The sequence below is a fragment of the Anomalospiza imberbis genome, chromosome 26 (assembly GCF_031753505.1).
Source record: "Anomalospiza imberbis isolate Cuckoo-Finch-1a 21T00152 chromosome 26, ASM3175350v1, whole genome shotgun sequence".
Taxonomy (NCBI): Eukaryota; Metazoa; Chordata; class Aves; order Passeriformes; family Viduidae; genus Anomalospiza; species Anomalospiza imberbis.
Window position 1 is genome coordinate 5,331,202 of NC_089706.1, and position 24,727 is coordinate 5,355,928.

The window sequence follows — 24,727 nt, forward strand, 5'->3', positions numbered from 1 at the left end:
CACTCAGGCTGCTCAGCCAGATGTTGGCACACACTCAGGCTGTTCATCCAGGTGTTGGCACACACTCAGGCTGTTCAGCCAGATGTTGGCACACACTCAGGCTGTTCAGCCAGATGTTGGCACACACTCACCCTGCGCAGCCAGATGTTGGCACACACTCACTCTGCACAGCCAGATGTTGGCACACACTCACCCTGCGCAGCCAGATGTTGGCACACACTCACCCTGCACAGCCAGATGTTGACACACACTCACCCTGCACAGCCAGATGTTGACACACACTCAGGCTGTTCAGCCAGATGTTGGCAAACATTCAGGCTGTTCAGCCAGATGTTGGCACACACTCACCCTGCACAGCCAGATGTTGGCACACACTCAGGCTGTTCAGCCAGATGTTGGCACACACTCACCTTGCACAGCCAGATGTTGGCACACACTCAGGCTGTTCAGCCAGATGTTGGCACACACTCACCCTGCACAGCCAGATGTTGGCACACACTCAGGCTGCTCAGCCAGATGTTGGCACACACTCACCCTGCACAGCCAGATGTTGGCACACACTCAGGCTGCTCAGCCAGATGTTGGCACACACTCACCTTGCACAGCCAGATGTTGGCACACACTCAGGCTGCTCAGCCAGATGTTGGCACACTCCGAGGTGCCCTCCTGCCCTGGAATCACGGGAAGGGGCTCTCCCTGCCCGCTCTCCCCCTAAGGGAAAACCCCAGCAGGGCTGGGGGAGGCTGTGCTGGGAGGGCCCCTTGGCTGGGCTCCAGCACACAGCAGGGGCTGACCTGTGTCCTTGCTCCCAGGCTGCAGCCCGTGGGGAAGCTGAGTGGCCACATCGGGCCTGTGATGTGCCTCACAGTGAACCAGACGGCGAGCAACCACGACCTGGTGGTCACAGGCTCCAAAGATCACTACGTCAAGGTACTCTGCTCCTTGGGGAGCAGCACCCCGAATCCTGTAGGGAAGCCCAGATGTTGGCAACCCCTCACTCTTCTCTCCTCCTGAAAGCTGAGCCCAGATTCTGTTTTCACCACTGCATGTGAAGTTTTCACTTGTTTCCTCTTCCCAAATCTTGCCTTTTGCTTGGTTCACAATGCACCTTTGGAGAAGTTGCATTTCTCTCATGCATCAGACTCTGGCTGGGATTGGCAGGTGAGGGCTGACCCAGATGAGCAGTTCAGCCTGTTCTGCTCAATAATCCCCCCTGATAAAGATGTCTCGTGCCTGCTCAGTGACAGCTCCAGCACAACAGGAGCCTGTCCCTTCCTTTCAGGTTTTAGCAGGTTGAATTAGAGCTGTCCCCAGGGAAGTGAGGAGGGGTAGTGAGATGGTGAGTGAGACAGGATCCCACTCAGCTGTCAGCTTGGCTCCAGAGGAGTGTGAAGGCTCACCATGAGTAAAATGCAGCAAAGTGAGGCTGTCCCTGGTGGCAGATCTCCTCTGCCTGTGGCAGGACCCTCAGCCCCAAAAGCCTCCAGTAGCCAGTGCCCAGTCCCGTTTCCAGCATCACTCTAGGTGCCCTGAGCCTGGAACACAGAGGGTGGTGGCCAAACTCCCCAGGAGAGGGAGTCCCCAGTGCCATCTGTGGTCTGTTACCCGCTGCTCTTCCCCAGGTGTTTGAGATCACGGAGGGCATGGTGGGCAATATTGGCCCCACTCACAACTTTGAGCCCCCTCACTACGATGGCATCGAGTGCCTGGCCATCCAGGGAGATGTCCTCTTCAGCGGCTCCAGGGACAACGGCATAAAGAAGTGGGATCTGGAGCAGCAGGAACTTATCCAGGTCTGGAGGGGAGCACAGGGCACAGGGGGGTTGCTGCTGGGGCCTGGGGGAGCGTTGTCCAGGAACCAAGTGCCAGTGGAGCTCACCAGAGAGGGCACACCCAGTCCTGGGCCGTGTGTGGCTGAGGGCGTGCTGCGCCCCCATACTTTGTCCAGCAGGGTGCTTGGGATCGCTGGCTCTCCCTCAGACAGGCTGAGGCAGCAGTTGCCGTGTGGGGGCTTGTGTTCCACCCTGAAATCTGGGTTGTTGTCTCCTGCCCAAGGGAGAAACCAAGCCATGACTTTTGAGCACATACCCTTGGCTCCTACCTGGGCACCACCAGTTCCACGGTCCCAGTCAGTCCCGGGGTGTCAGTGAGGACCTGAGCGCCCTGAGGCAGCGAGGAGCCAGCCACCCAGGATGGGTGCATCAGGCTGCCCGTGGTGCTGCAGACGAGGTGGGTCATGGCTGTGCTCTGTGCCTACAGCAAATCCCCAATGCCCACAAAGACTGGGTCTGTGCCCTGGCCTTCATCCCCGGCCGCCCCATGGTGCTGAGCGCCTGCCGAGGAGGCGTCATCAAAGTGTGGAACGTGGACACCTTCACCCCAGTGGGGGAGATCAAGGGGCACGACAGCCCCATCAACGCCATCTGCACCAACTCCAAGCACATCTTCACTGCCTCCAGGTGAGCCCCGGCCGTTCTGCCCCCTTGGCCCCTGGGAAGGGGGAGGCCCTGGGTTTGAGCTGTCACCCCTGGGCCTGGGTGGGTGCTGGGGGAGCGGGGAGGGAATCACAGCTTTTTAGTCCCTCTCCTCCTTCATCTCCTGCCCATGTAGCTGCCCATGGCCAGGCCTGCCCACTGCAGTGCCAAGAGCTGTCGCTGGCCATCCCCTGCCCACGCTCTGGTATGCCCTGGGTTACTCCCCACGCAGGGACCCCTCTCCCTCGGGGCTGGGCATTGTCTGCTGCTCTCGGGGAGCTCTTCAGCAGCAAGACTCTGATATCCTCTTTTCGACCCTGTCCCTTTTCTCCCTTCCTTTTTCTCTGTCTCTCTCTGCCTCTCCTTCTCCCCACCTCCCATCTGTGCCACAGCGACTGCCGGGTAAAGTTATGGAATTACGTGCCTGGGCTCACCCCTTGCCTTCCACGACGCGTCCTTGCCATAAAGGGCCGTGCTACTAGTCTGCCTTGACCCTCCTGCTCCTTGACTCTCTTGCTCATATGCTCCTCTTCTGTCTCCCCTTCCCTTTTCTCTCCATCTCTCCCTCCCTCTGTCCCTCTCACTGTTGCTTTTGCTCCTCTCTCTCTTTCCCTCCCCCCCTTTTTCTCTGGTCTGAGCTGCTTCTTCACGGTATGAAACTATTCCGCGTTTTTCCACTTGATAAGTCTTTGTTAGAATGGACTCGCCCCCTTGTCCCAGTCATAGCCCTGCCTTGGTTTCACTTCTTTTTGGTTTTTTTTTCCTCGCCAAGTGCCCACATCTACTTTGGCAACTCAGTGGGAAGCCATGGCCTGCCCGTGCCTTCGCGTGGCTAGTGGGTTGGGAGTCAGCAGCCCCCCCAAATCAGCCCATGCCCCAGGAGCAAAGCAGCTCCCTGGATATCACTGCTGGGACCTAGCTGGAGCTCGTTCAAGGCGGGTAGGAGCCCTGGTGTGGGGTCAGCCCTGGAGGTCTCCCGTTCCCTTTGTCCCCAGCTGCTGCCAGTGGGGTGAGCTGGAGGCTGAGCCCCATTGGGCTTGCCTTCTCCCCAAGGTGCATCAGACAACGTCCTGCCAAGGGAAAAGGGCCTGGAAGTTTGGGGGGCTGCATGCTGCCGTGGTGGGGACGGGGAGCGAGCACCCTCTGGGGCAGTGTCTGTGGGGCTCCTGCCCCGACCCCTGGGTCATGCTGTCCCTCTCACCTTTGTTCTCAGCGACTTGACAGTGAAGCTCTGGAGTGGGAGGAGGTTGCCTGCGGGGTCAAACTAGGAACTGCAGAAAGACTGGAAGGCGTGGGGCAGGGTGAAGGTCAGGGTACCTCCCCCTGCTGTCAGGACTCGGTCACCCGCAGGAGCTCAGCCCAGGACAGGGATTTCTTTGTGCCTGACCCAACGGGGTGGACAATGCTGCATCTGGTACTTCGAGCGCTGTCAGCTCCTGTGAGGAAGCAGCTCTGTGGGGCACCAGCAGCTCCACCTGCCCTCCTGCTGAGGTTTCTCGGTGAACAGTGAACAGGAAATGTTTCATCTCTCCTCTCACCCATCCTGCTGTAAGGACTTTGGGGGTCAGAGATCCCTGACTCCTCAGAGACACCCAGTTCCCTCCTGCCACTGTGGGCCCATGTGGTCTCTGCCGTGCTGTGCTGCTCCCGGGCTGGTTCCTGCAGGAGTCTTCTCCACTCCACGAGGACATTTGGTGTCTGCTGGCCAGGACCACAACACAGAGGGTGCTTCTCTGGAGCCATTACTTGTGAGACACCTCTGCTGTGGGGACTGCAGAAGGATTTCCTGGTACTCCCAGCCTCCCCTTTCCTGTGTGGACGTGTCCCCAATGGTTGGAGAGGTGCCCTCTGAGCTCCTTTGCCGTGTCTCATCTCGTGAGGCACAGCAGCCTGGGAAGATCTCCGTCGAGCAACTTCCAGACAGACCTGCTGCAGTTCCCTTTGGCATTCTCCAAACCCCAGTTGTAAACTCAACTGCCCCATGGCTCTGGGCTCTTCCCCACATGCCCAGCTCTGCTCTGGACATCGTGACCCCCATCAGGGCTTTGTGCTGGGCTCCTGCAGCGAGTTAACCCCCTTGGGACAGAGAAATGAAGCAAGAATGGAGGTCACAGGGCAAAAGAACCAAGGCTGGATTTGTCACCCCACTGCTGTGGCTCTGTCCTTCCCTTAGGTTCTGCCCTCAGACCTCTGCCTGGACTGGAGCTTGCTTAGGCTGGGCCTGCTGGGCTGCATGGATCAAGGCTGGAGAGGAGCCAGCAAGGCACGGAGCAGCCAGAGCCCACTGTGGCAGGAGCAGAGGGGGACGGGGTTGCACACTCCGACCTCGCACAAGTCCCCTGATTCCCCCTGTGCTCGAAGGACAATCCTGCAGTGGATGATCTTGCACAATCTCATCTCCTTGAGGGTCTGGGGGCTCCACCCAGGAGCGTCTCCCCAAGGACGCACATTCTGCTGGCTCTTTCCTCTGCCTCTCCTGTTCAAGGGGGGCTGGTAAGGCCCTGGTCTCACACTGGAGCTTCCCTCCATCTCTCCTATGGCCCATTGGACCATCCCCTGTTCTGTCCTGTCCTGGGCCACCCAAGGTTCTTGTGGAATGGCTGAGGAGACCCCAGGATGGGTGTTCCTGCCTCACACACTCTCCTTTCCCCTTTGTCACAGAAGAAGCAGCACTTGAACTCAAATTTAAGGATTTCTCTGTGTGATCCCACCAGCACTGAACTGGGATCTTGGAGGCCAGGGGCTCCAGGACCTGCCCCATAAAGCACAGACCATTTCCCCTCTGCTCTCTCCAACCGTGGTGACACCTTGACCTGCCCCAGGTCATCTGCCACCAGCCCTTGTTCCAAGCATTCTGGTTGGAGTGAGGGGATTCCTCTGCATCAAGAAAGACAGGAGTATCTCTATTGATTTGGTGGGGGAAGGGGGGGTTGCCTTTTTGGGGGGAAATTCCATCCTGCTGGCTTGCCTTGGTGGAGGGTAAATGGTACCTCTGTGTGTGTGTGTGTGTGTGTGAGTGTGAGTGACCCTGCCCAGGACAGTCACTGGTCCCTGTGAATGTGGCTGAGCCCTGCACAGCCAGGACTGGTGACTGTGTTGAGGAGAGGCTCCCACCCATCCTGTGTGACCTGTGGAACTGAGGGTGCAGCCAAAAATGCACAGAGACCTCACCAGCCAATGGCACACAGCCATGCTGGGGGGCTGGGGGGCTGCAGGAGGGGTCTCCACCCTAAGCCTGTCTTGGAGAGGGTTTCTGCACTCATTCCTCAGCTGGTTTATCCTTTGCTTGGCTGGAGGGGCTGTGTGGGGGGGTTGTCTCTGGTGTTGTGTGTGAACCTCTGTCTGCTCTGAGATCTCCAGTGCCTGGAGCCTTCCCTGCTCCCTGCTGCCATGGGTGAAGGGGGCACCTAGGGTCACACCTGCCTTGCCTTTTGCCACCAGTACCTTCCTGTGTGCAGGGTGAAGGTGCCTGTTCAGTATTGCAGGGCTGAGTGGCCAGTCCTGGGTGATGCTGAGCCTCCCTTGCTGCTGTGTCCAGCAGCCTCAAGGCTCTCACAGCCTGTGGAGGGAGGGAGCTGGTGCTGGGGCATTGGTGTCCTGAGGCAGAGGGTTTGAAGTGAGGAGAGTCCTGATTTAGGAATAACATTCTCCAATTTAGTGCTCCCACTAACACCCTGCACCACTCACATCCCCATCCCCAGCAGGGTGGAGAGGGGAGTTGGAGGCACAAAAGATGAAGATCACAGATTGAGATAAGAGCAATTTACTGGGAACAGCAGTGAGATGAAAGACAAACGGTAAAACAGCAACAATATTAATAACAGAAGTATCCAAAAGAGAGAATGATTCACATGCAGAATGCTCCCCCTGACCTGACCACAGCCATGTTCTACTGACCAGAGCAGACCTCTCCTCTGAGGAGAAGAGATGGATCCTGCCCCTGTGTATCTGCATGGCATCAGGGTACACTGTGTGTAAAGCCTTACACTCCTGTGGATCTGCTGTGCCAGCCTCGCATCCACACAGCCCAACAGGGCCCATTGCTGCTCTCCCCACCCGGCTGGAGGCAGGGCCCCTAAGGGACATTAGCCCTTTTATTCTGGGCACGTGCCCACTGGAAACTGGGGTGGCACTGATCCTTGAAGAATTTCCTGCAGTTGTTGTTTTTCCTCTCAACTCACACACCCATGCTTGGGGCAGAGGTGGGTTTTCCTCCCCACTTCCACTTGTCCTCTCTGTGCCCATGCAGATGAAACCATAGGTTGCCTTGTGGTGTGTCCCCTCTCTCTCAAGAGGGGGCCAGTTGCTCCCAGCAGCAGAGGCTCTGGTCTGTACTGGTGTGACATGGGACATTTCCTCAGTCCATGGGCTGGTTCAGTCTTAGACAGTCTTGTTACACAGTTGAGACACAGGTTGGCAGGAAGAAAAAACGATGATCTTCATCATCAGAGTTGGGGAGTCACCTTTAACACTGTTTGTTCTCCTTCTCTTTAGATCTCTGAATAGCTTCCCTAGAAATCTCTTTCTTGACTCCAAAGATTATGTGGACTGCACTAAGGAGACTTGGCAAAAATATGATTTCCTTAACATCCAAAGGGAATTCACAACTTCAAAGCTGTTTTAACAGGCCTCAAGCAGGAAAAGTGGGTGAAAGACTGGGGAAAATCATCCACATCAGTGCCAATGAGCCTGTGCTCTGTACAGCCTCCTGGCACGTGCATGGTGTGCACTGGACCTCATCTGCATCTACAGGGCACTGCTGCTTGTTTGAATCCCTAGGGACTCCCTCCAACACTCCCTCGGGTGCTGGGCACCTTCTCCATGCTGTTCCACCTGCTTGGGTGCACCACTGGATCATCCTTGAGGCAATACCTTTCCCTCACGCTTGGCAGGAGTTGCCTGCAGAGGCCGAGAGTTTCTGTGCTCTTCCCTTGCCAATGCCCACGTCCCAGGACAGGGATCCCAGTTGTTTGGCTTCGCTTCCATCTGGTCCCAGAGCGTGGCTGCAGCATCCCAGCAGTGCAGCAGCTGGGTCAGCAGGGGCTCTACCCCCCTGGCAGCTGAAACCTCTGCAGATCTCAGCTCACCTGGGGATGGGGTGATTATCTCCAGCCCTGCCTCCTCCTCCTCCTGTTGTGAGGACCCTGCTTCCTCTTCATCCCTCTCTATGCAAACTGATTCAGTCTTGGCTTTCTTCTCTGTAAGGGGACTGCTGCCAGCACGGGTTGTTCCTGTGCTTCAGCTGCAGCTTGAGTGGCCATGGTGGCTGCTGCTCTGCCTTCCTCCTCCTCCTCCTCCTGAGGGGGCTGTCTGGTGAAAGGCAGTGTCTGATAGATGCTGACCAGGGCCCAGCACACTGCAGTGAGGATCCTCGCTGGAACTGCCACAGCATTCTCTTTGCAAGAGCTCTGTCACTTTTATAGCATCCTGTACTTGTTCAGGGGGACACTTCCAAACAACTGGAGGAGAGAATTTCTTCCAAAAGTGGCCCATTTTCTTCCACATTCCATGCCAGTCTTGACTATTCCCCATCAGGATAGATCTCTGAATAACTTCCCTAGAAATCTCTTTCTTGACTCCAAAGATTTTGTGGACTGCAGTAAGGAGACCTGGAAAAATATGATTTCCTTAACATCCAAAGGGAGTTCAGTGATTCAAAAGCTGTTTTAACATGCTTTGAGGGGGAAAAGTGGGTGGAAGTCTGGGGAAAATAATCCTCCCCTGTTCTTCCCCCCACAGGTTGGTCATGATTGTTATTAATGGGCTCCCAAAAGAAGTGCCCGAGGTAAGGGTAGAAGAGCAACACTCCAGACGTATCCCAAACGACCCTCACTGCCCTTGGTGTTATCATGGCATAAACTGACAGAGCAATCCTGATCCCCCTCCCTGCTCTGGGGCAGAGGCTGTGATGGGAACGGGCAGAAATATGAGCAGGGTTAGGGACCCACCTGGGCAGACCAGGCAGTATTGTCACCAGTGGCTCAGGACCTAATACAGAAAATGTTTCAATCAAATTTGCTTCCAACCCACTCTGGGCAGATCTGTTGTTATCTCAACCGTTCAAGCCCTACCTTGGATGCCAAAAAAAAAAAGCTGTTGTAGTTTAGGAATGGTATTCCCCAGTTTAGTGCACTGGCACAACCCCCACCTCCTTCCTTCCCTGTGGTGGAATGGAGAGGTGAACTGGAAGCACAAAGGTAAAAAAATCACAGGTAGAGATAGGAACAATTGACTGGAAACAGCAATGCGACAAGAACAATTAACAGCAACAATATTAATAACAAAAAGTGTACAAAAGAGAGCAAACCACATGCAAATGCTCACCACAGTGCAAGCTACCCTGACTGGAAGAGAATCCTTCTCCCTGGAAGAGACTCCCTTCCCCTGCCCAGCAATGATGTGAGGTGGTCTAAAAGAACCTCTGGGCTCTGGCTACTGCAAACATGAACTCTGTCCTGGCTGGAACCAGGCCGGGGGTGACTGTGATCCCATAGCTCTGTGTGTGTGTGTGTGTGTGTGTGTGTGTGTGTGTGTGTGTGTGTAGGTCTCAGTACCTGTGTGGGTTGATGTTTCTCATGCAAAAGAGCATTTCTTGGGTGTTGATCTGGTTTAGCTACCTCACGGTGCAAGCTGGGTGCTGTCGTCATTTGGTTTCCTACTGGGGATGGGGTGGGGAGTTTGTGGTGTAACACGTTGTTTTTTTTTTTTTTTTTCTCTTAATTATTGTTATTGTTATGGTTTTGACACTTGAATTCATCCTGGGGACACGTGGCCTCACTCCCACCTTGCTGCATGTCTGAGCCACCCCCCGTGTTCCCGTCCCTGCCTCCTCCTGGGCAGGGCAGCAGGGCTGGAGTCCCTGCCCTGCCAGCTCCCACCTTTGCAGTGGGATCCCCCAGAGCAATTGCAACACCGAGATTTTGCTCCCATTTCTCGTGGGATTCCTGGTCTGGGGATCTGTGGTGTTGCCATTGGTGGTTGGGTTGATTGGCAGCCTGGATGTGGCTCCCATGTGGTCCCATGGAAGGGTGGAAAGGGGGTTCTGAAAGGCTCAGCTCAGCCCAGATTTCTCCCTGTGCTCTCACAGATACACTCTGTGGATGTGATGAAGCTCTCGACGGGGAAATGCCTGTGGAAAGCACATTGCTGGAATGGGCTGGGTCCAGCCACCACTGTCCAGAGCCAGCTGCAGCTGCTGGGCAGCAGGGCCTTGGTGCTGTAAAAGCCTCTGCCCAAGCTGGGGATGGTGTGTGAGAAGCTGATTCTGGTGTGTGATGTTTGGTTTTTCACTCCCAATAAACGTAGTTGTGTCTAGATTCAGTGCCAGGCACTGAACAGAAACAAGGGGGGCCCTGGAGCCCCCAGCTCAGGCTGGCAGCTGCCCTGGCACGGGGCTTGGGGAGCCACACGGCCACTTTGGGGTGCAGCTCCTCCCAAACACTAAAGCACAAGGTCCCACACGCAGGTGGGTCTAGGAGGGGTGGCCCCTTGGACCCTGGCCCTCCAGAGCTCCCATGGGGGCCATGGGCTGAGACAGGAGGAGGAGGAGGACTGGGATGAAGGCTCTTTGCCTGTGGGTGAGCTGTTCCATCCCTGTGCCCTGGCCTGGCTGCACAGCTGAAGTCCCCTCTGGTGGTCTCAGAGCCCCTCCAGGGCAGGGACACTTTGGAGCTGCCTTTGTACCACGCACCTCATTCTTTGCCCTTGGGCGCCTCAATTTGTGACAAGGGTGTGATCATGCCTGCACTCCTTCCTCGAGTTGCTGGGTTATGCTTCTTCCCCCAGGGCCTAACTCTTGCTCTGGGGGTCTCCTCACCCCCAGCACACAGCTCCAGCCTCTGCGGAGGGAGCAGGGCTGCCCCAGAGCTGAACTTTGCACAACAGGGGTGGACCAGAGTCAGGAGCCTAAAAGCACTGGATCCCCAAACCACTGTGAGCCCTCCTGAGCAGTGTCCCCTCCCTGTCACCTACAGCTCTGATGACACAGGCTGGGCTGGCCAGCTGCGAGGAATGGGAGCTCTGGGGTCCCATCCTGTCCCCCCCAGATGTGATGTCCCTCCCCACCACCTCTGAGCACAGCTGCTCTGGGGTCTCAGTTGCTGCCTCCTGCCTTGGTGCTGCAAACCCAGTGCCTGCTTCCCACGGTGCTCTCCCAGTGCCCCACACCAGTCCTGCCCGTGCCCCACACTGGAGAGAGTCCAGGTACGATCCCTGCCAAGCACAGGGCTCCAGCTTGCTTTCCACAGGCTCCCTGGAGCTTCACTGTCTCCTGCAGGCTGCACATCCTTCTGAGCCCCCCTCACCCTTCTGGGAAGGGACGAGGACCCCCAGCCCCTCCAGGTGCTGCACGGTGCTCCAGCTGTAACTGGGACAGACCCAGCTCCCAGAAAAGTACAGCCCTGCACCTTCCTCCTGCCCCAGGGCTTGTCCCCTCACCCAGCACAGCTCTGCCCTGGTTCCTACAACTGCTCCTCCTGGCCTGGGAGCCCCAGGTGCCAGGGGCACTGCAGCACTGTGTCCCCTGCTCCATCTCTCCTTTCTGCACAAGGAGCACAACAGCAGATGCCTTTCACACTCGGAGCTTTTTCCAGAGGCCAGCTGCTCTGGAGGCTGCTGTTGCCTCTGTGGGGGCTGTGCAGCCCGGCCCCGGGCTGGGTTTGTCAGAGCATGAGGTGTGCGTGTGTTTTCTACTTTGGTGTGTTCCTGTAAATAGTGTAAGTTATTGTGCTCTCCTGCTGTACGTTTTTCAATGGCTGTTTGTTTCTTGCCTTTTTGTCTTTGCAAATAAAATGTTCTTGACATGAAGGGACGAAGCACAGAGGTGGCTTTGAGGAGGGAAAGGGCACAGCCAGGAGCCTCCTGTCCCTTCCTGTTCCCATGAGCCTGGCCCAAGGGCTGCGGGAGAGATGGGGAGGGGGGACTGTGGCTGCATCCCTTCTGGACAGAGTGGAAAGTGTCCCTCCCCATGACAGGGGATTTGACGTGGTGGCCCTTAAAGGTCCCTTCCACCCCAAACCATTCTGTGATTCTATAATCCTGTTGGATGGGAGAAGATTGGACAAGAGGAAACAGTCTCAAGTTGTTCCAGGGGAGGTTCAGGTTGGATATTGGGGGAAAATTTCTGCACCAAAAGGGTGGTCAGGCCTTGGCACAGAGTGCCCAGGGCAGTGGTGGAGTCACCATCGCTGGAAGTGTACAAAAGATGTGTGGATGTGACCTGGGGACACGCTTTAGTGGTGAACACGGCAGAGCTGGGGGAGTGGTTGGACTTGATTATTTCAGAGGGCTTTTCCAAACTAACATTTCCATGATTCTCAGGTGACCTGGACCCCCGTAGGCAGCAGGTCCCCAGGCAGACAGGGCAGAACTGATCTTAATGGGGGCAGATTCAGGGGCTGAGGGGCTGCTCTTCTCCTGCTGAGGAGGAGGAGGGTGCCCACCAGGCAGTGCCAAGAAGGGAAGGGAAGGGAAGGGAAGGGAAGGGAAGGGAAGGGAAGGGAAGGGAAGGGAAGGGAAGGGAAGGGAAGGGAAGGGAAGGGAAGGGAAGGGAAGGGAAGGGAAGGGAAGGGAAGGGAAGGGAAGGGAAGGGAAGGGAAGGGAAGGGAAGGGAAGGGAAGGGAAGGGAAGGGAAGGGAAGGGAAGGGAAGGGAAGGGAAGGGAGCGGGGCTGCCGGCAGGGGGCAGCGCTGGCTGCGCCACCGCGCGCCCGGAGCGCGGGAGGGGACACGGGGCGGGGGCGGGGGTCCTGCCGGGGATGGATGGGGGAGATGCCGGGGGTGCGGGGTCCTGCCGGGAATGGGGAGATGCCGGGGGTGCGGGGTCCTGCCGGGGATGGGGAGATGCCGGGGGTGCGGGAGATGCCGGGGATGGGGAGATGCCGGGGGTGCGGGAGATGCCGGGGATGGGGAGATGCTGGGGATGCGGGAGATGCTGGGGGTGCGGGGCCCTGCCAGGGATGGGGAGATGCCGGGGGTGCGGGAGATGTCGGGGATGGGGGGTCCTGCCGGGGGTGCGGAAGATGCTGGGGGTGCGGGGTCCTGTCGGGGGTGCGGGAGATGCTGGGGGTGCGGGGCCCTGCCGGGGGTGCGGGAGGTGCTGGGGTGCAGTGCAGTGTCCTGCGGGATGGGGGGATGTTGGGGGAGTGCAGGGTCCTGCAGGTAGGAGATTTTGGGGCAGATGCTGGGAGGTGGCGCCGGCACGGCCCTGCCGGTGCGGGGTGTCGCGGTGCGGGGATGTGTGACACGGTGTCACCGTGTGGTGCCCGCTGAGCCCCGCCAGGTGACCGATGCCGGAACCCAACGACGCTGGGCAGCCAGCGGTGGGGAGGGGGACAGCGACCTGTACCTGCAGCCCCTCAGGGCCGGGCTCAGCCCTTGCAGCTTCCATTTGCCCTTTTGCAGCCAGCGCTGTTGAAGTGGTCAGAGCGAGCAGCGCAGCGGGAGCTGCCAGCCTCGGGCTGTGCCCGCACTGCCCCCGGACGCGGTCCCTCCCTCCCGCACCCCCTGCCCCTGCCTGGGCACCCCCTGCCCTGAGACCCTGGGGCCACAGCCCGGGATTCAAACGTGCCTGCTGTGCTGGTCCCACAGTGCCAGGCCAGCTCTGAGGTGTCTCTGGGGGCTGGCAGTGCCCAGAGGTGTGCCAGCCCCCAGCACCATGCCCTGTGTCACCCTCAGCCTGTGACATGGCTGTCACCTTGGCCTGGGCCTCCGTGGTGCTGCCAGGGCGAGTGGCAGCCTTGGGTTACAAACGTGGGGTGTCATGGGCCCAACGCCCCCTGGCAGGGCAGGTGACATCGCTCCTGCTCCCACCTGGTGCCTCAGCCACTCGTGGCACCACAGACACTTTTTCTTGCCAGTCATCACGGCACCATGTCACACTCATGGCCACCTCTTTCTTCTGCAGCATGCCAAGCCTGGCTGGCAGCGACCTGTGCCATGCACCCTACATGCCTAAAGGTGCACTGGGCCAGCAGCAAGGGGACAGCAGGGACACAGCCCTGGGAGCTACCAGCTGTGGCAATGAGATGCTGGCAGCCCCGTGCCACCCATCCTCAGGCTGAAGGAGGAATTGCTCTGAGCCCATCAGGGCTGTGGCTGCTTCTGGGTAGGGGAGGGTCCCATGGGCACCATTCTGCACCTTGCTGTGCCCCAGGGCTTTAGGGAGACCACGGGGACACCGAGGAGAGGCTTATGCCCTCCCAAGCTCCCAGCACAGTGTTTCAGCATCTCCCAGGAGTGCTGGCCATGGTGATCCCCCCAGGGCCCATTACAGGGCCCAGGCTGTGGCATCTCAGTGGACAAAGGGGCAGGAAGGGCATTCCTGCAGGCAGGAAAGCTGGAGGGTACCTGCAGGGGGGTGGGGAGGATAGCTCAGATGCTCTGTTCTCCTGATTCCCAAAGGCAGGGGAAGGAAGGGGCAGGCTGAGTCACAGGAGAACATCGGAGGCTGAGGGTGTGACCCCCAGGAGCCCCTCTGCCACAGTGGCACTGCCTGGGCGTGTGGACTGGCTGTGGTCCTCCCTGAGGCCAGTCTGCAGGGAAGGGACACCTGGACAGGGGTGCTCAGGGTGGTCTGTGCCACACAGCCCTGCCAGGCAGCCCCCAAGTTCCCTGGCATGGGTAGAGCTGTGGGTGGGTGGGCTGTGCAAGGCTCGGGCAGGAGATTCCCAAACGCCACAGGGCCACCTCATCACCCCTTGGCTGGTGGCCCAGGGGATGGCGAAATTTTGGCTCGTCCCACCCTGCTCCAGGGACACCTGCAGTGTAGTGGTGGCTGGAAAAGCCTTCCCCAGGGGCAGCTTTCCAACCACACGCACTGGCAGCCTTGTCCAGTGGACAGCCAGCTCCCCAGGCATGGGGGAGCCCTGGGCTCCACCCCTGGCTGGGTGCATGGCCAGGCTCTGGGGCTGCTTCCCCTGGTGGCCCTGGCTTGCCCGGTGGCAGTGACGGACGGGGCTGCTCCCTGGCAGGGGATGTCCCTCTGGGATGCTGTGCCCAGGAAACAGAAGGGCCTGGCAGCACCCAGCACTCGTGAGTGTGCTGAGGAGGAATGAAGCTGGGGTGGGCGATCAGCTGGTGGGACCCGGTGCCTCCTGGCTGCCACACTGGCCCTGCTTGCCCCAGGGCCTGGGGGATGTGACACGGGGGACAGGACATGGGCCAGCCTGCCCTTGCTGGTCCATGTGCCAAGCTGGAGTATCCATGTTTGCACAGTGCCACAGGAGATGGTTTGCTGCCAGGTTTGGAGTGATAAGGACCCTGAAGTGACAAGGAGGCAGCTGTGCGATGGCAGGGTCTGCTCTGCTGCCAGGTGCCCAGGACTGCCTCAGTCTGCACATGGTGTGGATGTGGCTGGCTTGGCAAAGAGCCAGGACCAGGCAGAGGGGTGCCCCAGCTTTGGCTGGGACTGGCCTGGTGCTCCCTTGCCAGCCCAGGGCTAAACCCAACAGGAATAAACCTCAAAGGGCCCCAGGTACCCCTGCCCAAGGCTGGAGAGGCAAAAGCCCCCACAGGTACTTCCCCAAATGCATCCCACGACCCTGCCTTGTCCCTTGGCACGTCCCTGGTGAGCGTGTATGCCTGCGGGTGCCAGGTGTGTGTGACATGGCTGTCACAGCTCTGCAGCCTGTCCCAGACCTCCCCCAGGCAAAAATCGACCCGTTCTGACTGACAGAGCAGCAATTCTCAAGCACTTGCCTGGTTTCTGCTGTGCCCCCACGAAGACCACCTGTCCCCACTTGAGCCCTGCTCCCAGCACGTGCCCCGTCCCCAGCATTTGTCCTGCTTGGTCACTGAGACCCTCTTCCTGCTCTGGGAAATCTGTGTCTGTGCCACCAAGGCACGGCCAGGGCACCCACACATGCACCTGCTGACTCCCAGGGCCGGGCTGCCCACCTGGCCAGGTGTGTGCCCGGGGCAATGTCCTGGCTCTGCTGCCCAGGCAAACCCCAGGTAGGGATCCATAGCCCCCAGGGCCCACCCCGACCCCAACCCCACGGGTGGTTTTGGCTGCAGGAGCTGAGTGAACCTGCTGCTGTGAGCAAACAAACACGAGCTTGGCAAGAAAACAGCCCGTGAAGCCAGTGTGGGTGAAACTCTGGGCACCGGTGGGGCACGGGCTCTGACAATGATTAAACTGGCCAGCCCAGATTTCCCGGCAAGGCAGCGCAGGGCTGGGACCCGGTGGTTCATATTATGCAAATCACCTGGATCTGGGAGCATGAACGTTTGGGGCTGGAATTCCCCTCGGGCTGCCAGATTGTTACGCCGCCCAAGCTATAAAAGCAGAGGCACGGGCAGGGCTTGCCCATCGGCACCAGCCTCCCGGGGCCCATGAGCAGTGGCTAGTGGCCAGCCCGGGCTCCGTCTCCCCTTGCTCCTCTCTGGATTACCCGCCGCTGCTGGAGTTGCCACCACAGAAGGTACCAAAGCTTTTTTGCCGAGGCCTGTTGACGTCCCCGATCCCAGGACGGCTGCTTTGCTCTCTCCCCGTGCACCTTGGCTCTCGGCGGGGGATGCGCTCTGGCCTTTTCTCGCTGCACCTTCGCTCTCCCACCGCGGCTGACGGCCCTGCTGGGGCCAGCGGGACAGCAGCTCCCCTCCAGCCCCCAGGCTCGGTACTGGACAGCACGATTTGGCTTTTTTGTGAGGGGCGGGCAGGGGCTCGGTCCCCTCCTGGCTGCAGTGATTGGGACGTGCTCATTGCGACCGGTGGAGAGGACTGGAGCTGTGGCACAGCCGTGGGCAGCGGGGCAGCCGGCTGGGCCACGGGGCTCAGGAGTGGCCGAGTGCCCAAGCCCCCCACCCACGGAGGGGCTGTGCTCACTGTTCTCTGTCTGCCAGCCGCCTTCTTGCTGTCACCTCTCGCTGGCTGGCAGCAGGGCGAGGCCAGGCTGCTGGGGACAGGGCTGTTCACAGGCAGAGTGACGCCACGTCCCCAGCTCGCTCCGGCTCAGCCTCCCTCTGTGCTGGCCCCGAGGAGCTGGTGAGTCAGGCCCCAGCCCCAGCCAGCAGGTGCTGGGCGCATATTTCCGCAGAAGTGACCCGAGAGGTGACGATGGGTGGAGGGAGAGACAGCCCGACCTCGCCCTGCCTGACTCCGGGGTGCTGCAGGTGCTGGGGGCCTGGGCTCACTGTCATCTCTTGGCACAGAGCTCCATGGCAGGATCTTGTGAGATCAGCAACATCTTCTCTAACTACATCAGCGCCATGTACCAGCCCGACGAGGTGCAGCCAACCTTGGACATGCTGGGACAGTTTGGGGATGACAGCAACCTGGGGCTTAGCCTCCCGGCCAGCCAGCCCCCGGCACAGAGCACAGGTAGGAGCAGGGGAGTGGCAGTGGTGGCACTGGGGAGCTGGCACAAGGGGCAGTTGTGAGGCAGTGCCACTGGCTGGGAAGAGCACTGCAAGGTCCTTGTCCCAGCTTCCACCATGCCTCAGTTTCCCCAGGGAAAGGCTGTGGGAGGACACCCTGGTGGCACAAGGTATGGCTGCTGGGAGCACATCTGATTTATAGAGGAGATGGCACAAGGTATGGCTGCTGGGAGCACATCTGATTTATAGAGGAGATGGGGGAATCACTGTCCTCCTCCCACAGCACAGCATAGGGGACAGACTGCCAGGGCTCACCAGGAGCAGTTTGAAGTACAATCCTGGTGACGGGGGCTCATGTGGTGGTGCTCAGGGAGGCACCATGAGAAACACACCAGCAGAGCAGGGTGGATCACAGCACAATCGGGACAAATGGCACTGAAACCAGCGGTGGGGGAAGTGTGGGGTCTGCAGGGCAGGGCACTAAGGACCCTTTAGTCCCATAGCTCTTTAAGTGCAGGACCTGCGTGTCCCGCAGGATCGCCACTGGACCACACCAGGTGTCCAGTGGCCACGGGCAACCACACGAGGCACATGGTGCTGGTACGGCCACCCTGCTCTGAGCCCTGCTCTCCATCCCTTGCAGACAAGCCCCAGTGGTTCAGTGAGCTCCCGTACTTCTGGACCAAGGTGCAGGTGCTGGAGTGGATCAGCTACCACGTGGAGAAGAACAAGTACGACGCCAGCTCCATCGACTTCTCCTGCTGCAACATGGACGGGCACACGCTGTGCCACTGCAGCAGGGACCAGATGCGCCTCATCTTCGGGCCCCTGGGGGATGAGCTCTACGACCGCCTGCATGAGATCAGTGAGTGCAGCAGGGTCTCCTTCATCTGCAGGCCCAGCAGCCTGAAGAATGAGTTTGAGAGCCCTCCACTAGCCCAGGAGGCTAGTGCTTCCTGGGCACTGCAGAGGCTGCGTGGCGGGGGGTGTGGGGGCACAGACCAGAGTGCAAGCATGGCTGGGCTCAACTCCCGGTATGCACTGTTCCCCTTCATATGGAACAGGCATTGCTAACCCCAGTCCTTCGCCCCTGTAGCCTCTGATGAGCTGAACTGGATCATTGATTTGCTAGAAAAAGAGGATGCGACTTCCCAGACCTTCCTGAACTCCAGCCAGCTGGGTAAGAGAGGGGCCCTGGCCAAGCCTTTTCCCCAGGGATCACATACTGATAGCAGCAAGGTTAACCCCTTCTTCCCTTCTCTGCCCCTTTCAGAGCTGGGAAATCCCTGTGCCAAGGACTCCCTGGAGGACTTAAAGCCCACAAATCCTTTCACAGACTTCACCTACTTGCCGGGTTCCATGTCCCCAGGCAGCTCTGATGTCTCAGGTCAGTGTTTTGACAAGGGTGGGTTTGGGTCTTGCAGCAGTCTGGTGGCAGGGGAAGGGTGGGAACCAGGGGGAAAAGCCTCCAGATGCTCAGAGGTCTGAACCCTGATCCTTTGCCTCTCAGGGCCTGTGATGTCCCACAGCCCCAACTCTCAGGACTCCGGTGGAAGTGACCTCGACCTCGACCCTGCAGAATCAAAGCTCTTCCCTGATGGTAAGTTGCTTCCTTCCAGACAGGAGCTGGGAGGGGAGGGCTGGCTCCCAGGCAGTTGTGCACTTCTTAGGTGTTTATTAACTCCCTCAGAGTATGATTTATGGGAGAATTGGTGGAAGAAAACTTTAACAACACTTTTACAGGAACTACAACAAAATCCTAATACAGCTAAGGATAATGATGGAATTCCTTTAACGATGAATCACCTATGTGGTGAGGGCGATTGGCAGTGTCCAGAGAAACAAACTCGAGCATTATCTTAGCAAATTTTAGATAGGATCTGTACTGCTGCAGAAAAAACATTTTATCAGTTACCAAAACACTTCCTACCTGGCAATGATTTAGGGACAACACCTGAACACCCATCCTCACAGTGAGAAGGAGGGAAAGGCCTGTTTCCCTGAGTGCTCTGCTTCTGTTTCTCTCCGTTGAGCAGGGTGATCACCAGGGCACTGGTGATCCTGGTGGGAAGGTGATCCTGGTGGCAGATGGGTGAAGACTGCAGCCAGGGATCCTGGGCACAGAAGTTAGTGTTTGGTATTGATCCCAGCTGGTGATGACACTGGGAACACCAGGAATGCCAGGAAGCAGCAGGGTTTGGGGAAGGAGCAGCATGCTGCCCTAAGCATAGTGTGGGGGATGAGGGTGGGATGAGGCTGGAGGGAATGGGGTGACGTTGCTCTCAGGGAATATTTCCCTGGTACCTGGGCCTGAAAAGAAAGTGCTCCTGGTCCCTGGGACCTGCAGCCCAGCACATGCTGCCCAGCCTGACGTGTGCCCCTCTCTATGTGCACAGACCACTTTCCAGGCAGCAAAAAAGGGGACAGCAAACACGGCAAGCGGAAACGGGGACGGCCCCGAAAACTCAGCAAGGAGAGCAGAGACTGCCTGGAGAACAGGAAGAGCAAGCACTGTACGTGAACCCTGCAGCCAGACTGCCTCCCCCTTTTGGCTTCTTGGCTTCATGGGGAATGATGGGAGGAAGGGCCTTGGCAGGGGGGTTTAGGGTGATCCAAAGGTTCAAGGACCTGCAGGAGCTTCCCTCCTTTACAGCTCCATGTCCTCTTTCAGCCCCAAGAGGTACCCACCTGTGGGAGTTCATCCGGGACATCCTGATCCACCCCGAGCTGAATGAGGGGCTGATGAAGTGGGAGGACCGGCGGGAGGGGGTCTTCAAGTTCCTGCGCTCGGAAGCGGTGGCTCAGCTCTGGGGCCAGAAAAAGAAAAACAGCAGCATGACCTACGAGAAGCTGAGCAGAGCCATGCGGTAAGTGCCCTACCCTGTCCTGGGGGGGACTCGGCCCCGCTGGGGCTCAGCCTGAGCCCTCCAGCAGCTCCTCAGAGCCCTGATTCCACCTGTTTCTCTCACAGATATTACTACAAACGAGAGATCCTGGAGAGAGTCGATGGACGACGGCTGGTGTACAAGTTTGGGAAGAACTCCAGCGGCTGGAAGGAAGAGGAGGTGCTCAACAGGAACAAGGAGCTGTAGGAGTCCTGGATGAGCCAGGGTGTGATAAGCCCCTCAGGGCCAGCCCTGAGCTGGGCTTCTTGACAGGAAACTTTGCCTGCAGCTGTATCTGGAAGCTGCTGGCCCATGCAGCGTGTGGAATTCCAACCCTCACACGGGCACGCTCGTGTGTGCAGGTGACTGCCAGCCCCGAGGTGTTCAGAGCCAGTATTTTGGCTCCAGTAGGTTATTGCAAACTGTGACTTCCCTTGCTGGATCCGTACCTCCAGCTGGAGCCGTGGGGACTGTGGCTGTTTCAAAGCCTGAACAGATGCAACGGGGAAGAGAATTTCAAGCCCCACTGTGAGAGCCCAGCAGGTCTCCTGCTAGCACCCACCTCCTGCCTGGGCAGAGGGGCAGCACATCCGTGTCACCTGTGACTGAACAGAGCTTGTCCCAGCTGTGGGGTCTTCTCTCTCACTGCTTGCTCTGTGCCAAAGGTGCCCCCTGTCCTCTTCACTGCATGTGGGTTGGGTGAGACCCCCTTTGTGTAGCAGCTTCTCAGTGTGGCACCTGCTCAGAGAAGATGGGAACATTGTGGAGCTTCACCTGGCCCCAGAAAGCCCTCAGTGAGTGAGAAGAGGATGTGGGACAGCAGGGCCATGCTGCATTTCCAGCCCAGCCTGTGTCTAGAGACAGGCCTTTTCTCCAAAAGTAGCTTCTAATTTATGTAAGACCCAAAAAAACGTGCAGAGTGAATGTACAGATATATTTTTTCATGAGTAAGATGTTCCTGTGTGAGAGCGTGTGCCGTGGGGCACACAGGTGTGTGGTGGCAGGTGGTGATGCTCAGCTGGACTGAAGTGATGTCACAGGGCACAGACTGGTGCTGTGCCAGCCACAGAAGGGGACGCCAACCCAGCCAGGCACCCACCAGGTGCATGTGGTTTTCTCCTTTTCAAGTGGGAATATAAGATGAATAAATTGTTGATTTGTTGGGTTTTTGTACCTATCTGTAATTTTTTTTTTTCTTTAACACACGGTGAGGACCAGGCTCGTGTTACTTGGGATGTCCCATGGCACGAACCTTGTCTGCCACCACCTCCTGCCTGGTCATCCTGGCACAGAGTCACAGGACTGTCCTTGACAGGAAACTTTGCCTGCAGCTGTATCTGGAAGCTGCCCACCTCAGGGTAAGGTGGGCTTGTCCCAGACTGGCTCAAAGCCACCCATGGAGGGGCATCTTTACACCCACTCCCAGACCTTGGCCCTTCTGAGATCCCTCTGGAATTCCAGCCCTGGCACTTGCCTTTCCTGGAGCACTGGCTCCAAGCTGGAGCTCACCAGCTGCAGGCTGAGGGGAAGCAAAGTCCTGGCTGATCTGGGGAGGGGTATCTCCAACACCCTCCACATTAATATCCAGTCACAGCCTGTGGGAGGACCTTTAGCCTCTCCCTGGCCAGGGAGACACGGAGGGATACCAAGGAGCAGCACAGGCACTACAGGATGATTAATGCTTGCTCATCTCCGATCCTGGCTGTTTTCTGGCCTCTTCCAGGACCTGTGTGGCACAAGGACCACATCTCAGGAGGGGGGACTGCAGTGACCTGGCAGTGTGAGCAGCCCAAACACATCATGTTCCCCTTCTTGCCCAATGCCATCTTGCCTCCCCATCCAGCCCAGCTGTGAGGTTGTCTCAGGGGTGCTGAGAGGATGTCTCCAACCCACAGGATCTGTCTGGGGCTGGCAAGAAGGAGTTCAGGGTGCTGGAGGCCAAGCAGACTCTGGTATGTTTCTACCATGGACGTGGCCAGCAGCAGTGGCTCCTGGCTGGCACACAGTGCATTTCACAGAGGATCTCGGTGCCACCCTGACCTTCTGCTGGTGCCCAGGACCTGCTGAATGGGGCACACAGGGCACTGCTCAGTTCCTGCTCACCCCCAAAGAGAAAAGCCCTGGGATCTGTCCTCTGAGCTTGGAGCTGGACAAGGTCTGGGATGCCACATCCTTCTGAATGGTTTCAGCCACTGCCTGGAGGGACTAAGGAAAGCAGCCAGAGCACCAGCAGGAGGGTGAGGGGAGGTTTTGCTGCCTAGACAGTAAAGGTGATTTGCAAAGCCTGAGATGCATTTTTGGCAGGGGGATCCAGCCATTATCATAGAATCATAGAATCCTAGAACAGCTTGGGTTCGTAGGGGACATAAAGCTCATCTCATTCCACACCCCTGCCATGAGCAGGGACACTTTCCACTAGCCCAGGTTGCTGCAAGCCCCATCCAGCCTGGCCTTGAACACTGCCAGGGATGGGGCAGCCACAGCTTCTCTGGGCCACCTGTGCCAGGATCTTACCACACCCATAGAGACTTTTTTCCTAATATCTATTTTAATCTCTCATATATTAATTTAAAACCATTCTCCCTGTCCTACCTGCCCACATTCCCCTACTGCCCTTCATTACTGCCAGAGACATGGTGCTGATCAACATCCCCCATCCAGCCCTCGCAGGAGTGGGGCACATTGCAGAGGAGAGCAGTAAGCCCTCCAAAGCAAGGTCTCCAACAGACCACCTGGGCTGTCCCCCTGAGCTGTGCTGGCTGAAGCAGCTGAAATTGCTCCTAGTCTGCCTGGCCTCAGCTTGAGTGTGAGGTTGGTGGCTTGAGCATCCTCCTAGAGATGCTGCAGCAACATCAAGGGCATGACCCACCTGCTTTGCAGAGGCAGAAGGTGCCCATGGGCCAGACCCGTTTTCTTTTTTGTGGGTTCGACTGCTGTTTACATATGGAGTTGCCCTGCTGGTCCACCTGGCATGCCTGGTCTCATGGGGAAAACCTCTTTTCCTTGCCTTCCAGTATGCTGGGCTGAAGTTGTCTTGCTCCCAGATACACGCTGGGATGAGGAGATCAGGGCTGCCCTGTGGTGCAAGAGGAGGTCCCAGTCCCTGGGTGTGAACCTGGAGCCAGGCCATGGTCTGGGCTGTAGCCAGACCTCCGTCAGGTTCCTTGCATAACCCTCCCCAGGGAACAGGTTCTCCTGGCTGGTGTCTGCTGGCTTCAGTGAGTGGAGGGTGCTCCAGGCCCATCCCTGACCTCCTGGAGCTCCTACAGAGAGCAGGCTAGAGGGGTGGCAGCAGGGCCAGTGGCACACATGGGAGGGGACCCGGCCAGTGCCCGCTGGCCATCAGCGTGTTTGTGAGCAGACACACGCACGGGGAGTGGAGCAAGCCCAACCCCAGGCTGGGTCTCACAGGAGCTGGCTGTGCTCCTGGCTGCTGTCCCTCAAGTTTGGGGGTTGTGGGCGAGGTGTTTGTTCTCCGTAAATAGATAACCCCAGCAGGTTGGCAGTGAGAGGGGAGCACTTTGTCACGCAGCCTGGTGCCCTGCCAAGTGCGCCTTGTTTGCTCAAGCAGTTTCATTTCTTTCCCGCTGCAGTTTGTGTTACCTAACTGGCCTGGGACAATGTTTAACCAGCTCCAACAGCAGCAGGGAACCTGTCTGCCTCGCCTCTGTGCCCGCAGTGTCCCCAGTGCCCATCGCTGCCACCCCACTGCTGAGTGGGTGGCACACCAGGCAGGAGCGTGGGGCAGAGGGAGAGTCTGTGGATCATAAAGTCAGAAAATGGTTTGGAAGGGAATTTACAGATCACCATGGTCCATTCCCTCTGCCATGGCCAGGGACACCTTCCACTGCCCCAGGTTGCTCCAAGCCCCATCCAGCCTGGCCTTAGGCACTACCAGGGATGGGGCAGCCACAGCTGCTCTGGGTAACCTGTGCCAGATCCTCACCTCCCTCACAGGGGAGAATGCCCTCCTAAAATATAATCTAACCCTACCCTCTGTCAGTGTGGAGCCACTCCCCCTTGTCCCTTGAGGTCCCCCAGCTGTGTGGGTACCTTGTGAGAGAGGAGGAGGAGGAGGAGGAGGAGGCAGGGGTGTGTGGGCACAGATGCGGGGACCAGATCCTGCAGCCTCTCATGAAATCTGTGAAGGGCAGTTGGATGAAGAGCCAGGACTGGAGAGAGGGCAAGGCTAGAGAAATGCACACACGTATATCAACATAAGTGCACAACCAGCACACACTTGGGGTAACCCCTACAGCAACCTCCAAGCCCATACTGAGCCACCCTAGCAGAGCCTCCCAGCAGGAGGCAGGAAAAACAGATGATTTGTTTGTTTTATTATCTTTGGAGGTGCCTGGATTTTATGGCTGTGGCAAGCCATGACAAGAACTGAAGAAAAAGAGGATTTTCATCCAAGACAGCCTCCCCTAACACTTTTACCCTGGGGTCTTTTGGAAGACTTTTCCCATCAGGTGGTCCCAAGTTGAACAGGCACACAGTTCTCATGGAAATATCTCGGGCACCCATCAAGTCTCAGCATTACAGTGTGTTTTGTCTTCCTCAAGACTTCCCAAAGGGACTCAGGGGCCATTGATCAGCCCTGGTCCCAGATAGGGAAGAGAACAGCTTGCCCTGGCCACTGCTTCCCTAGGAGCTGTGGCGAAAAGCAGGTTGCTGTGGCTGAAATGTGCTGAGTGGGAGCAGAGAAGAAATTGGGTGCTGGTCCACCTCCACCAGCAAGAAGGTGTCCAATATCCCACATGCCAGACCATGAACTGCCCCTGAGCACAACCTGATTTTCCAGCCAAGCCAGACTGTGGCCATCCTTGAGCAGATCAAAGTAGATGGGAATGCAGTGGGGATGGGGACAGCTGGTGGGAGGCACGGACCATCTTTCTGGTTCCCTTCAAGCTCCCTGCAGTCCCTGCTGGCTTTCACCCTTCCTTCCTTACCCTTCTGCCTTTGCAGCCGAGGGCAGAGCTCAGCTGTGAGTCTGCAGGTCCTAAGTTGGGCAGCTCCCTGGGGGCTCCCCTGGCAGGGGAGACCCTTCTGGA

General features: G+C 58.0%; 2 protein-coding genes across 6 annotated transcripts in view; both read left to right on the forward strand.

The window, feature by feature from the left end:
* The window catches only part of KIF21B (kinesin family member 21B), a 43,987-nt gene extending 38,311 nt beyond the window's left edge, over window positions 1–5,676 (forward strand). For 2 of the 5 annotated variants that reach the window (XM_068173397.1, XM_068173400.1), the window contains 4 exons: window positions 813–930; window positions 1,623–1,793; window positions 2,260–2,459; window positions 2,867–5,676. In XM_068173397.1, the coding sequence (XP_068029498.1) occupies window positions 813–930; window positions 1,623–1,793; window positions 2,260–2,459; window positions 2,867–2,966 (589 nt within the window). In that variant the 3' untranslated portion in view covers window positions 2,967–5,676. The remainder of the gene's footprint in view (window positions 1–812; window positions 931–1,622; window positions 1,794–2,259; window positions 2,460–2,866) is intronic. The other 3 variants (XM_068173401.1, XM_068173402.1, XR_010993770.1) reach the window with 2 other exon arrangements.
* Window positions 5,677–15,655: 9,979 nt separating this feature from the next.
* Window positions 15,656–20,842, forward strand: ELF3 (E74 like ETS transcription factor 3). Its single transcript, XM_068173141.1, has 9 exons — window positions 15,656–15,893; window positions 16,624–16,792; window positions 17,432–17,653; window positions 17,885–17,968; window positions 18,062–18,175; window positions 18,299–18,388; window positions 19,185–19,301; window positions 19,460–19,655; window positions 19,760–20,842. Exons 2-9 carry the CDS (start codon window positions 16,630–16,632, stop codon window positions 19,878–19,880), a joined length of 1,107 nt encoding a protein of 368 aa, XP_068029242.1. The 5' UTR covers window positions 15,656–15,893; window positions 16,624–16,629; the 3' UTR covers window positions 19,881–20,842.
* Window positions 20,843–24,727: the final 3,885 nt, after the last annotated feature.

Coding starts and splice junctions, on each gene's coding strand:
- ELF3 (XM_068173141.1), top strand. CDS start 16,630: ATGGCAGGATCTTGTGAGATCAGCAACATCTTCTCTAACTACATCAGC. Junction 17,969..18,061: donor CCTGAACTCCAGCCAGCTGG/GTAAGAGAGGGG, acceptor TGCCCCTTTCAG/AGCTGGGAAATCCCTGTGCC. Junction 19,302..19,459: donor GAACAGGAAGAGCAAGCACT/GTACGTGAACCC, acceptor GTCCTCTTTCAG/CCCCAAGAGGTACCCACCTG.